At 50.7% G+C, this 16,173-nt stretch overlaps 1 protein-coding gene across 1 annotated transcript; it reads right to left on the bottom strand.

The window, feature by feature from the left end:
• Window positions 1-201: 201 nt before the first annotated feature.
• PMM1 (phosphomannomutase 1) lies at window positions 202-16,165 on the bottom strand. The gene is made up of 8 exons (XM_075936044.1): window positions 15,990-16,165; window positions 12,238-12,355; window positions 9,996-10,072; window positions 9,584-9,675; window positions 8,692-8,791; window positions 7,409-7,484; window positions 4,920-5,035; window positions 202-3,832 (listed from the first exon to the last, which is right to left on the bottom strand). The coding sequence occupies exons 1-8, from the start codon at window positions 16,068-16,070 to the stop codon at window positions 3,710-3,712; spliced, it is 783 nt and encodes a 260-aa protein (XP_075792159.1). The 5' UTR covers window positions 16,071-16,165; the 3' UTR covers window positions 202-3,709.
• Between the last annotated feature and the right edge of the window lie 8 nt (window positions 16,166-16,173).

Genomic DNA, 16,173 nt, shown 5'->3' with positions numbered 1-16,173 from the left:
CTGCCTCTCTCATCCGTGTGGTGTCTCTTTCACCTACCAGACATAGGCAGGGACCTTAGTGCAGAACTGTTCCCAGGATCCTGCACTAGGGTGGATTAATCTCACAGCTGCAACAGGTGAGCAGTAGCTGGCTCCCTTCTATTACAAGCCCCGGAGCAGGCTGCAGAGTTCTGAGCAACAAAGCACACAGCCCTCTATGGCCACATTTAACATTTTAATGTGTTAAATACATGGGATCAGTTGTACAGGAGTGGTCTGGCTCTACCACAGACATGACCAGAGCACCTGTCTCCTCGGTCACTGATGCACCCCTCCATGATCAAATACACACAGCAGTAACTCTTGATACTCATTCCTGCTTCATTAGGGGCTGTGGGAGAGTCTGTTTACTAGTGCCAGCTGGCCTGTGGTTAGTTGCAGGTTTAACACAAAGGAGGTGTCCTCCCTGTTTGTAGCCTGTCATAGGTCACTGAATGCTCTGTCTCCCCTGGGAGAAGGTGAGGGGGAGGGACAGGGCTCCCACTTCATGGCCTCTCCACCTCTGTCACAATGAGATCAACCCACCAGGGTTACAAATCCAGTGTTACGAAACAGATGGTAAATTCTAGACCAAAATCTTGCCGAGCGTCTACACTGCATGCGCGTTCTTGTATAAGTAAATTTACAGTACAGTGTCGAAAAACAGTGCTTCTTCCGGAAGTTATTCCTCTCCCCAATAGGATAAGCCCTCTTGCACAAGAGCTCTTCCACAAGAAGGCAGTGTAGACAGGCAACGTGAATTTCTTGGCAGCATTAGGGAGAGCAAAGTGACTAGCCGAACGAGGGCTCTGGGAACGGGGTGCACACAAATACTTCTGAGGAGCGGCCCCATGTGGGGTGGTCAAAAGCTCTTCCTCGGCCATAAGCCGCTGCTCAGCCAAAGCACAGATGCTCACTGCCCCAAGCTCCAGCAAGGAACCCAGCCTTGCTCCTTCCCACCACACCCACATTTGGTCCCTCGCCCGCTTTACTGCAGTAGTGTAGGGCTGGCAGTGTCAGTGCTAATAGGAAGCAGCCAAGCTGAGCCCCCCAGGGCCTGCTTCTGAGGCAGTGAGCAGGTGCACGTCGTGTGCTAGGTCCTCACCCCTGCACAGCATGGCTGGGGCTAAGCCCCTCCCAAAGTCAGAGGTGGCTTTTGGTAATAAGCTTGACCCCCTTCTCCCACTCATGCTGCTTCCCTGCAGTGGTTGTGGCTGCCAGGGCAGGTGGGGGCCTGCAGGCAGGGAAAGGCTAGAACAGGAAGCCTGGCTCAATCTGTGCATCTGCTGAGGAGGGTAGCTGGTTGGACTCTGCTTCACCCCAGGCAGCCCAGCTGCTCCACTTTATACAGCCTGTGCAGCCCAGCAATGTGCTTTGGAGAAGGGGCCTCCAGCGCTAAATCCACCAGCCTCTGCAGCCCAAGCTGAAGAGCCTGGCACTATGGCCAAGAGCCACACTGGCCTCCCCTCCGCAGCGGCCTGGGGCTGGAGGCACAGCCCACCACGTGCTGACCAGGCCCCAAATATGGTTTGGGCTCTAGTGGAGAAGGAACATAACAGTGGCCTGCAGCTGGTAGGATCTCACAACAGACCCTGGAACAAATTCACAGAGCGGTACCTGCCACCACAAGGAAGTGCCCTTCCAGCTGCAAGTGGTGAACTGTGCATTAGCAGGAGCCCTGGGGAAGCCTCAGCGGGCTTGATGTTGAGCAAGGCCAAGTGACCCTTAGCACTGCTGAGAAAATACCCTGCAGGGCTGGGCAGCCGGCGTTGCCCATCGTGCAGTAATGGACCCCAGATGAGTCCAAAGTGGGTATAGGGCAGAGCACAACGCGTGGGGGGAGAGCTGTGTAACCCTGCACCCACAGCACAACTAAGCTCCTGAATGGGAAAACAAGCGGGTAGGCCCTGGTAAGGGACCCATCTTACATCTCTGCTCCCACGGCACCCAGCCCCAAGAACAGTCGATAGGCACAAAGCAGCAGCGGAGGGAGGGAGGAGGAAAGTTCTTCCTCTCCCTTAGTCAAACTCTAAGCTCAGCCCTGCAGGGCTGCCAGTAGACATCCCATGCCCAAAAGACCCAGGGCCCCATTATCAGGGTGGCTGAGTATGATGTCATACTGGTGTCACAGGGTACTCAGCCTCTCTGAAAAACTGCTGAAAGGGAACCCTGCAAGTGATCCCCTACCTGAATCTATATGCTCAGATCTCACAGACAACTCGGGATCTAGGAGGCCAAAAGCCATGGGAGGCACTAGGGCCTGGTTTGTTAGCTCAGTAGCAGGAGGAGACTGAAGGCTCTGTGTGTGGTCTAGTCACTACAAAGAAGCAAAGAGCCACTCTGGGCTACAGGGCAAGAAAGCAGTACTCAGAACACAACAGTCTAAAGATGGGAGAAAAAACAGAAGCCACAAAGACCAGGAGAAAGAAAAAGGAAAGAAAAATGGCAGCAGTTCTGCTGGGCATGTCCTGGGCAGCTCTAGGTGGATGGACACATGTCTCTGCAGAGGTGACTGGCAAAAGGGAGGGGACAGATTAGGGATGTTCTGTGCTTTCCTTCAGCCAGACAAAGAATGCTTGAAAGGGCTGGGTTGGTTTTTTAAAGGCTGGGGTTTTCTGAACTAGGATTCCAGCTCCTGTCTAGGCAGGCAGTTCCCAGGGTGTTTGGCAGTGGCATCACTTCATAGCTTCTCCAGACAAGGGAGACTTGAGCAAGTGGGAGAGAAAAGGGCATAGCATTCAGACTGCTGAAACTGCCAGAGCAGATTTCTTTTTTTAAACTGAACACCCACTCTCCTTCAATGCCTAATTAACACGTGGATAAAAGAATCTCTTTGTTAAACTTCCCAGCCTCTTCAGCGGAGGTGCTAAGGGCAGAATAAACACTCCTGACACCTCCCAGAAGTGCTCTAGCCAAATCAAAGCCAACATTCCTGATGTTTCTAGTATACACAAAAACAGAAACCCAGTGCACCCTTTTTCGAGCTATATAAATAAACACTAAAGAAATACTGGCCTTCTTCATACACTTAAACCAAGCTGGAAAGGGTACAAGTCCCAAGAACAGCCAGGTCCATCTAGCCCAGTGGCTGGTGCTAGTGGCCCCAGCGGGAGTGAACAAAACAGTTAATCATCAAGTGATCCATCCCCTGTCGCTCATTCCCAACTTCTGGCAAAACAGGGACAAGCAGAATGTGGGTTTGCAGCCTTGACTATTTTAAGACCCTTTCCAGGTCACCTGCAGGGACCGGTGGGCTGTGTGAAGCAGTCTGAGAACCACCCAGCTTAGGGGAACCAGACCCTACTTCATATTTAAAGGTGCTAACTGATGAAGAGTGCCTCGCTTGTGCAAATACATTTAGAGAGTGAAAGTGTAGTGATTGGCCCCTATACATGCCTCATAACCACAAAGCAGGGAACCATCTCCCACCAAGAACCTTCACCTGGAAAAGGAAGAGAATCTACCTGGTGGCAGGGAGGAATCTGGTCTCACACAGCCCACCTGTATCTGAGGGTGGCGGAAGGTGAATAATCCCCTTCTCTATGCCCTCCCATGCTTCAATTTAAATCTTTCCCTCCTGACCAGCTCCGGAAAGCTTTCTTCGAAGGGCCCAGCACAGAGTCCTTGAATGAAGGTGGTTTTCATAATGTGGGATCTTGGGAGGCAGAGTGCTGGTGAAAGGGTATTGGAGTCACGATTCATTAGCTTTCTCTGGAAAAAATATCTCACGGCACCTCCGGACCGTGTCCTGGGGAGACTGGACGCTGTGTCCTATTGTCCGGGGATCATCATAAATTTCATAATCATTCCCTCCCTGTGGGGGGAAAAAGAAAAGAGAGAGGAGGGTAGTAATCACAACCATAACCCCATTCTCTAGTGATAGCCTGCTGTGTCTTGTACTACTCCCAATGCACTGGAGACTCCACATTTCAGTGGCAAGTGAACAACCCTTCTACAGCCACCTCCGCAGCTGGAGTGGAATGTGGTAGCTTGGAACAGGCCACTAATGTTGTTAGCAGGTTTGGATGCTGCTGAGAAAGGGAGCCAGGGGGTTTGCTGACTCAAAGAGGGAAGTGACTCATTACCCCCATGTGGCTCTAAGGAGCAGGGAGAGAGAGGATTTAGGGTCTGGGGCCAAGGAACTATGGCCAAAACTGGAGCATGAATGGAGCTAATTTTTATCATCTTGCTGCTGCTAACAAAACAAATGCAAAGTCTGAGAAATAAAGGTGTTTAGGTTTCTGCAATGTGTGAACTGTGCTAATGGAGTATGTGGGAAAGGACCCTGTTTACATGGCTGTTCTGCAGCTACAACACTGCAGAGCAATTTAGGACAGGAAGTGAAGGATACCACACCCATCTGAAACTGAGGGAGAATTTCAGAGCAGCACAATGTGGTTATCCAAGCTGGAGCTTGGCTAACACCCCTCTCCCTAGGTGGGTGGAGATGCCCAAGTCAGCTTAGTGCAGCAGGTAAGATCATCCTGTAGCTGAGTCCAGATTGCTAACTGAGCCACTCCTGTTTACACTGAAAAGTCGCTGAAGAAGCGGGTGAGGTTTTGGTTTTACATCTCATTGGTTACATGGCAGCTTCAGCAGCACAGCCCTTCCCAGACCTGTGCTGGGCCACTGGTCAGTACTGACTCAGAAGGAAGAGATCCATCCGCCTGCTAAATCCCCAACATCTCTTCTTACAGACTCAGGTTTCCCTGGAGATGTAAGTTCTGCTGGGACTGCAGCCTACTATGGTATTGTACTGGAGCCCTTTCCCCACTAGAGGGCAGTCTTGATTGACACAAATTGCAAAGGGAGTTAGGTGACGTCCATATAGCTGGGGAAGATGCCCTGACCTCAGAGAAATGGCTCTTTCCCCTCCCCCAGGAAAGGCAGGGTGTACTCACGGGGGTGGTCTCATTCCCGAAGAAGTAGATGGTGTCGAACCTCTCGTCATCGAGGATATCGAGGCAGTAGCGCTTGTCCCAGCCTTCGGGGAAGACGTCAAAGCTGATCATACCACCTGCCAGCAGGAGGGAGGGTGTTAGGCCAGCAGGCTGGTGTTGGACAGGTGCTGGGTGAATCCTGGCCCTCGCTATCCTGAGGCAAAGGGGCATGTCTGTTCGTGTGGACCAGGCAGGCTCCAGCCCAGCCATGGTGACTGAGTCTCTAATGCATGATCAGGCTGACAGCAGCTGCTGTTTCTATGACAATGGGCTGTGATGGCATCAGCGAGGCCCTTGTGACTTCAGCCCAGGGCGCAAACTGGAACCAGAGAGGCAGGCGGGTGTGTGGGGGGAAGGTCCTGCTTTGCTCCAGAGGCATTGGAGACAGGAATCTGCCATAGGCACTGTACCAGCATCTGTCCCCTTTCATGAGTAGTGGGATCTGGGGCCAGCCACCCCTGTTCCATGACATGGCCCCTTTAAAGAAGAGCTGTTTAAGGAGGCAGCAGAGAAGCTGGGGAATGGAGGGCAGGTGTTAGTCAGGGAGCTGCCTTCTGATCCAGGATAAAACCCAGCTGTTGGCTGAGAAGGAGCAGCAGAGAGATTCTGGAGTGGGTGTGTCAGCTTTGAGAACTGAAGGCCTAGATAGAAGGTGAAATTGGAAACTCCAAGAGGGAAGGGCCTGGGCGGGCCCAAGGAGGTGACTTCCGAAAGCCAGGACTGAACCCCAGGAAGGGGAACATTACTGCAAGTATTCTGGGCTGCAACCATGTTCTTGGGAGAACTAGGAGGGAACTGACAGCTGGGTAGCTGCAGGGCCCTGCAGGACCCCCATCGTAATCAAATGCCTCAAGTCCCCTACCTCCTGGGGGTACTGAGAAAAGTATGCTCCCCTTTTACACCGGTGGGGGGCTGTGGCAGAGACACTAAGTGATTTGCTTAAAGGTCCCACAGGAAGCCTGGGGAAGACTAGGAACTAAATCCAGGACTCCAAAGTTCCAGCCCTACCCATAATGGTTCCCTTTTATACCTCCATATGTATTTAAATATGGAAAATAGTGTGTCCTTGCGTTCTGTCACTAAGCAGAGCCGGTCAGTGAGAGGGGCCCTGATGCTGCCCAGGCTATAAGAGCAAATGCAGAGGGAAGGACAGTGAGTTCTGTCTCATTGTTCAGCGGTTTGAGCAGGGGACTGGGTGCTGGGAGCGCCTGAGGCCTTCTGCCACTCTTCATCTGTGTGCACACACCTTTCAGAAGGCATTCTTAATTGTATGTCTCCATTTTGGGGTACACCAAACACTTTATGCCTTATTTTTAGGGGGGGGCTGAGCCCCACAGCTCCCATTATCTTGGTGTGCTCACTTACAATCCCAGCCGACTGCCCTCAGCTTACCAAAGTCATGGGAGAAAGGACAGTTGTTCTGTTCTTGTTCCATGTGCCTTTGAGGAGGAAAACAGGACTGCAATGTCTTTGTCCTTCTCTGCTATGACAAATGCTCTGTGTCAATGCTTGCAGGGATCACAAGATGTTCTTACTGGGGCTGCCTAGAGATGCAGGCACCTCGGAGCACATGGTTGGGGATTCTGAATTAGGGTGGCTATGACTTGCCAGCCCTATGACCCCCCAGCCTAGCTACACTCCTAGTAATGGGCTGTTTTTGATGGGTGCCTTCCATTTCCAATCAGACCTACTTTATTTGCTGAATGGTTCTGAAGAATTCAGCTCTGTCACTCACCCTTCCCAATGGCCTACTACTGCTGTGGAAAGACTCAGGAGTGCTGCTCCTCCCACTGTGCTCAATGAAGGTGGCTAGTGGCTGAGCACTCCTGATAATCGGGCCCTTAAAGTGCAGTTTTGCTCTGATTAGTGACCGCAAAAATGGCATCCTGGGCCCCACATTTATTGCCTCTCGATGACTCTAGAATCAGCTTTGCCTTGTAAATGGAGTAAGGGCAGTTGTCTTGAGTCACTCCTGCAAACACAGCTTGGGAGCTGACTCAGTGGGGTTCTAAGGGTGTAACTGAGGGCAGAGTTTGGCTCTGTGTCTGGAACTCTGTTTGCAATTCTGTTGCTGTTGTTTGAGACAGAACAGATTCAAGCTCTCTGCCCCATCACAGTGTCGGCTTCGTACAGCTAACAGGAGTGAAATAGTTAAGACTTAGCATGTCGCTAATGCCAGCACATCTGAGAGATACCAGGGAAGCGGATCTATGGTTTTCTGACCGTTATCATACTTTAAATAGGAAACTGGGATGAAGATCCCTCCCCAGGGATGAACATGGGGAATATACTTCCCAGGGATCTTCACTGGGAGTACACCTCTGACATTTACTCAATCATCTCACTCACTTTTAAGCAGGAAACAGCCTGGCATCCTTCCCTTCCAAGATCCTTATAGGAAATTCATCACACTGTGAAATCCCACAGTAGCCCTCATGCACCTTGCTCACCTCGAGAGAACCGCAGGCCTTTGCCAGCAAACTCTTGCTGCAGGGCTGCCACAAACTTCTCCCGGATCCTCTCTTTCTGTAGATGAGATAAACAGAAGGACAGCAGGAGAAGGGGGTTTTTGAATGATTGTATCTTTGATAGGCCTCGTTCCATTGAATGTCTAGATTCACCTAGAGGCTGACTACCAAGGGTCTGTTTTCAGGCCAGAATTTCCTTGTTATCCCATGTAGCAAGCACAACCTCCTTCCTGCCTCCTGTAATGAGTACCAGGGAGGCAGGAGGGATTCAGCATGGGCTGTAGGGATTTAAAATGGACTCTGCATTAATGCTGCTTTCATTTCTGGATATGATCCCTTCCCTCCAGACCAGTCCTACAGTCCTGTACCCAGGCCACATTAACCTTGACCACGTTAGCCTAGGGAACCCCAGGTCCAGGATGGTCAGTTATTGAGCAATCAGAGTCCCTTCATGCACACCCTCCCCGCCACCCTGGAGCTGATGCATTTTACCATCAACACTATTCTCCCTTGGAGGCTCAGAGGCCCATTTAAGAACTGAAGTCCATAGGTTCCCTGCTTATACATCTGTCATCATGTCTTGACTTTTGATCTCTTCTGCCTTTGGGGAGGGGAGGAAGAAGCCACCATATATAGGCTGGTTCAGCCAGCCTTTGCCAGGATGTCAGAACTCTGTAGCTCACACAGATCTACAGGGATGCTCCTGGTCTGGAAAGCCCACTCAGGAGACATCTGCTCCACTTGGGTTGGGGAATGGAATAAGACATCAATTGACATTGCTGCTTGGCCGTGACTGGAGATGGGCCCTGAGCTGTAAATTCACTCCTAAGTTCGGACAGTTGGTTTAGGGTTTTGGTCAAAGATCATCTCTAGTCATGACACTGGAAAAAACCCATTGAAAATGAGGGACTCTTCTTAGGATGGCTTCTCCAGCACTAGGTTGTACATAGGGAGCCTGTACCCCTACTTGGTCAGCGGCAGCAGATTAGGTCAATTCTTTCTTCTACATATTTCCTTTGGCTTCCAATTCATAGCTTAGCCTCAGCTGCTAGAACTTATACAGGCAAGCTCACAGGCACCAACACAATCATCAGCATGGATATTAGAGAATGAGGCTTGGGCCCAGGACTATGTTAGCATAACAGAAAGTGAGGAACAAGAGACCTAAGTTCTGTGGTGTTACACGGCCAGAAGTGGTCAATGCCCATGACTTTATGCCACGTCAAGGAGGTGGAGGGGAAGGTGAATGGATCTTGGCCAGTTACCTTGTCCAGCTCAGAAAATTCTATTCGCTCTTCTGGGGTGCAGCTTCGGCCAATGGGAGAGATGTTGAGCATTCCGTTGCGGAATTCTATGAAGGTTCCGCTGTTCGTGTGTACATTTTTTTTTTTAAACACACAATTGGGAAGGGAAGAGAGAAGAATTTATTAAAATAGGAGTGGCTGTAAAACGTGTGATGTCAGAAATGTTTGCAGGGACACTAGATAGGCTAAAAATTACAATAGGATTATCCTCATGCTTCAGGTATAAAGGTCTCACGTTGTAAGCCCAGGAATAAACAAGTCTCCACTTTTGATGCTACAGCAAAGCAAGGCACATTACTGGGATATTAACGACGGCTAAGCTTAGCTCATATAGAGTTGAGGAGAGCTGCCCCAGGGTGACAAGGTGTCTTTAAAGATAAGGAATCAAACCACTTCAATCTAGGACAGACCTCGGGAGAGGGAGCAGCATCTCAGAAGCCAGGGAATCTTAAATAATCTGCGAGCAAAGCTAATCTTGTGGTTAGGGTACAGGGACTCAAATGATGTGGGTTCAGTTCTTAGCTCTGCCACGGGATGCATGTGATACTGGGCAAGTCACAATCTCTGTGCTCCAGCTTCCTATCTGCAAAAAGGAGATAACAATACTTCCACTCTTGCCTCTCTTCTAGATTATCAACTCTTTAGAACACGAACCGTCTCTTAAATTGTTCATTTGCAATGTCCAGGAAAGCAAGACTCTGATCTTCATTAGGGCCTCTATGTACTATCAAAATACAGATAATGAGGCCAAAAGCAAAGCCAGTAGTTCTGCAATTTTAAATGGGATTGTGATGTTCCAATGCCTGGATCTGAATCATACAGGAAAAGCAGATGTGCAGGGGAGAATCATTACCGTTTCTTGGGCAATTTCAGGAGTGCCATGTAGTTGAGACAAAAGTTGATCAGCTCCTGCAAAAGCTCCTCTCCGAGATGATTCTGGATAGCCTAAGGGGGAGGGGAGAGAAAAGCTTAGAGATCACATGAAGCCAAGGCTACCATCAAAGATCCACAAAGCAGAAGTGGAATATTTTTTCCTGGCTCAGCTATTCTACAAAATCCATCCAGGATAACCACTAAAACGATGGGATAGGAGTAGGGCAGATTTGGTAGGAGCTAGGGGGAGTAGAGTTGGCAGATCTCTGGATGGTGGCATGTTGCTGGTTTCATGTGGTGTTGCTGGAACTGTAGATGGACTTGGTGGAGGAGACAGGGAAAGAGGGGCCCCCATGGCTTGGTGAGTGACACAGCAAGGGAGCTAGGCCTACCTGTTTAGCGACCAGCTGCCCATTCTTGTACTGCACGGTACCATTCTCCGCAAAGACGTAATCAAACTTGTCGATGACTGTGGGGAATGGATGTGTGGGGCGGGGGGAGGGGATAAAGGAAATGAAAGCGAGAGGAAAAAAACATTAGCACAACCTCATCCACCACTCGGAGATGGAGCAGTGCTGAGTGATGGGTGTTGGCTGGATTCAGGGTGCTCTGAGACTTTACTCCATGGCCGTAGCCTCGGCAAACAGGCCTTGAGTCTCATGACTCCCTGTGAAGCTGGTGGAGGTTATGCCCATTTTACACATGGGGAACAAGAGGCATAGAAAGGGGAAGCGACCTGCTGGGACTCAGTGGCAGAGCTGAGATTACAGCTCAGGAATGCCAGACTCCCAGCCATGTGCTCATTCTCCTCCACCTACCTCCACCTTGCTCCCCTCAGCAATGCACTTACTAGTTATCTAACCCCAGCTTCTCCTAGCTGCAATAAATAGTTTATTGCTGACCTTGCAATTAACTTCATGCTCTCTTGAGCCATGAGTCATGTCACCAAGCAGCCTCTCTGTGCTAAGGAGCTAGGAAGAGGATTCCAGTATTTATGCTGATAGTTGAAAATGGGAAAAGGAAAGTGAGAGGACAGGGCAGCTGTCCCTTCCTCAGTCTATTCCCGAGGGCGTTCTGTGCCAAAACAATTAAAAATTCTGAAAACTGTATTTGTCAAATAAATGCAAAGGCTCCAGCATGGCACTGGGGAGCACAGGTCACTGGCTGATCACTGTGCAGCTCCTCCCATGGGACACTACAGCGGTGAGGCTGCACCCAACCCTGACAATGCAAGGACAAGGTCTGCCCCAGAAACACGGGAGGGCCTTGATCCCTCCATGCTAGGTGTAGGCAATCAGGTAGCTGTAGGCAATCAGGATCAGCAAAACAGAATCTGAGTGTGGAGGGACTTAGTTGGGGGGTGGGATCCAGGTGTAGGTTGAGAACATTCTGTGTGGGGCAGTCTGGGCACAGGGGGATCTGGATGCCCATGGATTTGTTGGGGGATTCTGGGTGCAATGGTAATTGGACTCTGAAGAGAGTCCAGGAGAAGGTGGTTGGGGCTCAGTGCGAGGGTGGGGAACAGCTCCCTCTACAGGGTTCTTTGCCCCTGCAGCTGAGGAGCTGTGTGGGTACAGGAAGTGAGAGAGAAGGGAGGAGTTTACTGAGCTTCTTGCAGCTGAAGGAGAAATCTGGGAATGGATACTATGCAGGGAAAGAAGCCTTGTCTTCTCCAGACCACCACCAATCCCACAGTGATTTACCTCTCTGCTACCTGCCCTGGGTACCTGAAATATCCTGCTCGGGAGGGTCACATGACCACTTTTGTGGCTTTCCTGTCTAAGTCATTTCTCTGCAGGGAAGCAAAGAAATCTGCAGGAGACATAAATTCTGCACATTCACCGTGGTGCAGAATTCCCCCAGGAGCATCAATCTCGCCTTTGTATCTAAGCACTTTGCCCAATCTCTCATTGCTATTCAGGACATTTAGATGCTCAAAATATAGAGCATGGGAGAATGGAATATCTATGGCTTATGGACCTACTGGAGGTTACAGATGATCAAACCTGAAGGTGATAGGCCTATATAGCTTATGGAGGCGGGGAAGAGGAGAAGGGAAATTCTAAATGGGCCACTCTGTCATCCCATGCTCTTTGCAAATCCATGACAGCTAAAAGCACATGTGGCTACTGCTAGAGTTAAAAACTGTACTCATAGGCTGCATAGATCAAGCACAGAAGGACACAAACATGCAAACACAATGGGTTACATGTGCTCTTCTGCTCCATTAGAGAGGTCAGTTCTGCTGATGTGACTAGTTGCAGGTCTGGCTATCGGCAGACTGACCCTGCTCTCAATGGCAAACTTCCTGTTGGTTCCAGTGACTTCAGTGGAAGCAGGCCCTTAGGTACAAGCGCTCTGCTTCTAGCAGGAGTGGCTGCCTGGGTGTGAGCTTTGTAGCATAAGTAGTAACGATAGCAGTGCAAATTCTCTCAATGGGGATGATTTCTATCATTTCCATGGGTGGAATCAAACTCAGTGTTCAGGTATCTACAGCTATTCGTAATTACCAACAGCAGACAAGCCAAACTACCTCCAGCCCCACAAAGGAGAGCAGTCTCTCTCTCTCTCCATCCTCTGTCTCCCTCTTCCTTTCCTACATCCCCCTGGTCTGGGGCAGGAGGACCATCTCACCTTCATCCCCTTCCCCCAGCTGCTCTGCTATCTTGGAGTAGTCAGAGCCTCCCACCACGCCAATCTGGACTCTCTCACGCAGCTCCTGAAGGAACGTGTCCACTTCGGTCTCAATTTTCTGGAAGGGCAGGAGCAAGAGGGTTGGTCAGAATACAGCCAGAGTAATGAATGAGTGCTAGCCCCACTTACAGAAGGCCATTCCCAGCCAGTAATGACTGACCTTTAACAGTGTTTCCTTGCCTGGTGAGCACCAATTTAGTCAAAGCAGGGGGGTGCACTGGAAGTGTGAATAGCTGCATGTCCCCAGATCTGTCCATTTCCCCCTTCTCCTGCAGATGGGCTTCCACAGGTCTGATCCAAGTGGCAAGGGTTTCTTTGAAAGTCACCTGCCTTCTTTCTGATATCTCAGTGGCCTCTGGGAGTGGCCTGTGGGTGCTGCTCACACATCAAGCTACAGCTGCAAGCAACATCTCATCTACCCACACTTCTTTACTTCTGCAACATTCAACTCAGCCCTGGCAGCAAGTGAAGCCTAATCCCCCCGCGATACAAATGGGCACTTATCTTCCCAAGTCCAGCAGCACGCAGTCACTTGGGGGTGTGTGTGTGAGAGAGAAATGGGAACATGGATGTGACGCCACCAGGTCACAGAGGAAAAAATACACTGGGAAAGGTGGAAAAATGATAGGGAGGATAGAAGAAGCAAAAGGGTGGAGGGTAAGGGCCACACGCAGGGAGAGGAGGAAGTGTGTCTATATTTTCCAACAGTGAAGAATTCTTATTAATGGGCATCCTATTCCCCCGTGTCATAATGCTCCATGTCTTTCCCCACACCCATACACACACAGTGGTAACATACTGCTCCTTTCTGTATTTAACTTAAGGGGTGGAAGGTACCTATTCATCAATAATCCCTCCCAAATGGGAGAGATCCTACCCAAAACATTTGGGAAAATGTGTCCTAAGGGATGGCTGCCCATGCGGACAAATCAAACTGCACCACAGAAATCACTGTAACAGGGCTAGAGATGAAGGAAAGACAGTAGGGGCCACAATAAGTCTCAAAAGAAGTGCCAGTCAGGAGCTTGGCTCTTGCTCTCTTCCCCGCCTCCTAATAAACCATCTTGTTAGACTTTAAAGTGCTGCATAGTCCTGTCTTTGGTTCCTCCTCCTCAAGGCTGCCCTATTACTGCCTAATCCCATTAACAGAATGCTAATTGAAGCCACACAGGCTCCATCAAGGCTTTACCTTCCTCCTGCTCACTGCAGGTCTGGCCAAAATAGTCATAGGCAGTGTTCCCTGGAAGATGCATGGCAGCACAGCTTCACATGTGATTCATCAGCCCCACCCAGTCAACCAGATCCATGCAGGAAACCCTGAGCTTCTGATTGGACAGGGCTGATGAATCACCTATGAGCTGTGCTGCAAAACTGGTCACAAGCCATGCTGCTGCAGGTGAGGCATCCCTCTGTTGTAGGCTTGGACTACATGCCCCTCCTAGGGGAAAAGTCTCAGAGAGGTACCTGTGTTTGTATCTGCAAAGAGGAGGAGGCCTATGACACCTTAGAGTCTAACAGATTTATTAGGGCATAATCTTTTGTGGGTAAAACCCACTTCATCAGATGAATTGGAATAGAAGTTACAGAAGGAAATATACACACAAGGAAGAAGTTGATTAGCCTCATTCACACAAGTCAGTCAGATGGGGGTGGCTCGTTCAGTCTTTTTACTGGTTTGTAACTATAGGTTATGTCTACACTATTATCAAACCAATACAGGCTGAATTGATCCAGGATAAATCCCATGTTGTGCCCTACTCAAAGCAAGTCATTTCTACTGGGTAAACAATTAGAGCCATTCATCAAAGGCCAAATTGTGCTGTGCTCACAAATTCTGAGTTCCTGCATACATTTGTAGTTAGCTCATAGATAAACCATGGAGAGCACTTGTGTGGTAAGGCAAGCCCAACAGGTTTTACAAGCATGTGAGGAGGGTAACACAGAGATAAGGCAATAACCTTTTACAGATAAGTAAACTCAGTCCCACAGTGGACAGCATAGTCTGTGTGTATGCAAGAGGCCTTCACTCTGTAGCAGGGCTCAAAACAGCTGATAGGCAGACGTAGGCCCAGGGCCAGCACTTCATCCTGGAGCGGCTAAGAATGCATGGATGTGGGGTCTGGATGGGATTACACTGGAAGAGCCAGAGTCCCTTAGGTTTGGCCAGCTAGGCCCCCCAACCTGCTCTCATTCCTTGCAAGATTACAGCACCTTTTCCGGCTGTAAGGGGAACAAGCCTCTTCCCTTTACCCAGCTTCTAATACCAAGCAGCTATTGTAAACCAGTTATTGCATCACAAACATATGGCAGGCAGCAAGGGAAAAGAACTTTGACATATTAATCAGAGACTTTTTTCTATCTCCCCCAAAACCAACATCACAAGGAAGCAGGGAGGACCCATATATGTCTATGCTACAATTAAAAACCTCTCCTGGACAGTGTTAACTGACTTAGGCTCAAAGAGTTTGGGCTAAGGAGCTGTTTAACTGCAGTGCAATGTTTGGGCTAGAGAAAGTTGTAGGTCCCAGAGATGGGGCAATTTAAATGTCTGTATTGCAACCTAAACAGGGCCTTAGCTGGAGCCCTGCAGTTTGAAGCAACTGGCATGAACCAGCCAAGGCTGTCCAACTGCAGCACTGACATACCCTAAGAGGCTATTAGATGCTGATATCTAGCCAATGCTGGTCTCTATGGCTACGTCGACACTGGCGGCTTCTTGCACAAGAACAGTGCCGAGCGCCCACACTGCCCTCTTGCGTAAGAGCTCCTGCGCAAGAGGGCTTACACCTGTTAAAAAAAAGAGTGTAGCTCTTGCGCAAGAAGCCTTCTCTTACCATTTCTTTGCGCAAGAGCGGTCAGGCAGTGTGGATGCTGTGCGGATTCTTGCGCAAGAACGGCCATACTTGCGTAAGAAGCCGCGAGTGTAGACGTGATGTAAAGATCTTGTTCCAGATGTAACCCAAAAGGTGCCCCCACCTGGCCTGTGGGAGGAGCAAATGTACAGGACATTAAAAAGGTAGATCTCCTTCATCACCAGAACAATCCTGCGCATTCAGCCCGCTGGACTAACACCTTGGGGTCGTTTCCTAGGAAAGGAGCTTTTTGGCTTAAAGTAAGGCAGACATCTGTCTACAGCACCATATAAATTCAGTGAATCGTCTCCTCTGAGAAACCTACACTTGGGGGGGAAGCGGAGAGCACCGGGCTCAAGAGGCACTAGAAGAATTGTGGGAGGGCAGGAATAGCAAAGGCAGGATGTAACAGGGCAGGAGTGAGGGCACTGGCAGAGCTATGGGACGCCTCAGGAGTGATTGGCTGCGGGGCACTGGCATCCCTGCCCGTCCGACTCCAGCTAGCCAGCCACTGCCAGGCGGGGCTCGGGGTACCTGTTGCCCAAAACGCCGCTCGAAGAGGCGCCCCGGGAGGGCAGGCAGGCAGGCGGTCTCTCAGGGGAGGGCAGCAGGGCTAGGAGCCCGGGCTCGCGCTAGATCCGACAGGCTCCGAACTGGACTCCCCGCGCGCTGGGGCCCCTCTGCAGCGCCCGCTTGGATGGCGGGTTCGGCGGGGGGCACCGGGCGGGGGCTCCGCTTCCGTGCGCCCCGCGCCCCGGCCGGCTCCATTCATTGCCCGCGATGCTCAAGGACGGGCCGGGGCCCGGCCAGGCAGCAACCCCGGGACCCACAGGCGGGTACCTGGCGAGCCGGCGTGAGGGTCCCATCCACGTCGAAGAGGCAGAGGACGCGCTCCCGGCCGGGCGGCTCGCTGCCAGCCATCGCTGCGGCGGCCCAGCCCCGGGCTGCGGAAGGCGCGCGGGGAGGACTGACAGGCGGGCGGGCGGGCGAGAGGCGTCGCCCCGTCTGGGCCAATGGCGGCGCA

Source organism: Pelodiscus sinensis, chromosome 1 (genome assembly GCF_049634645.1).
Source record: "Pelodiscus sinensis isolate JC-2024 chromosome 1, ASM4963464v1, whole genome shotgun sequence".
In the NCBI taxonomy this organism is placed as follows: Eukaryota; Metazoa; Chordata; order Testudines; family Trionychidae; genus Pelodiscus; species Pelodiscus sinensis.
Note: the sequence above shows the minus strand (reverse complement) of the source record. Positions and strands in the feature narration are given on the sequence as shown.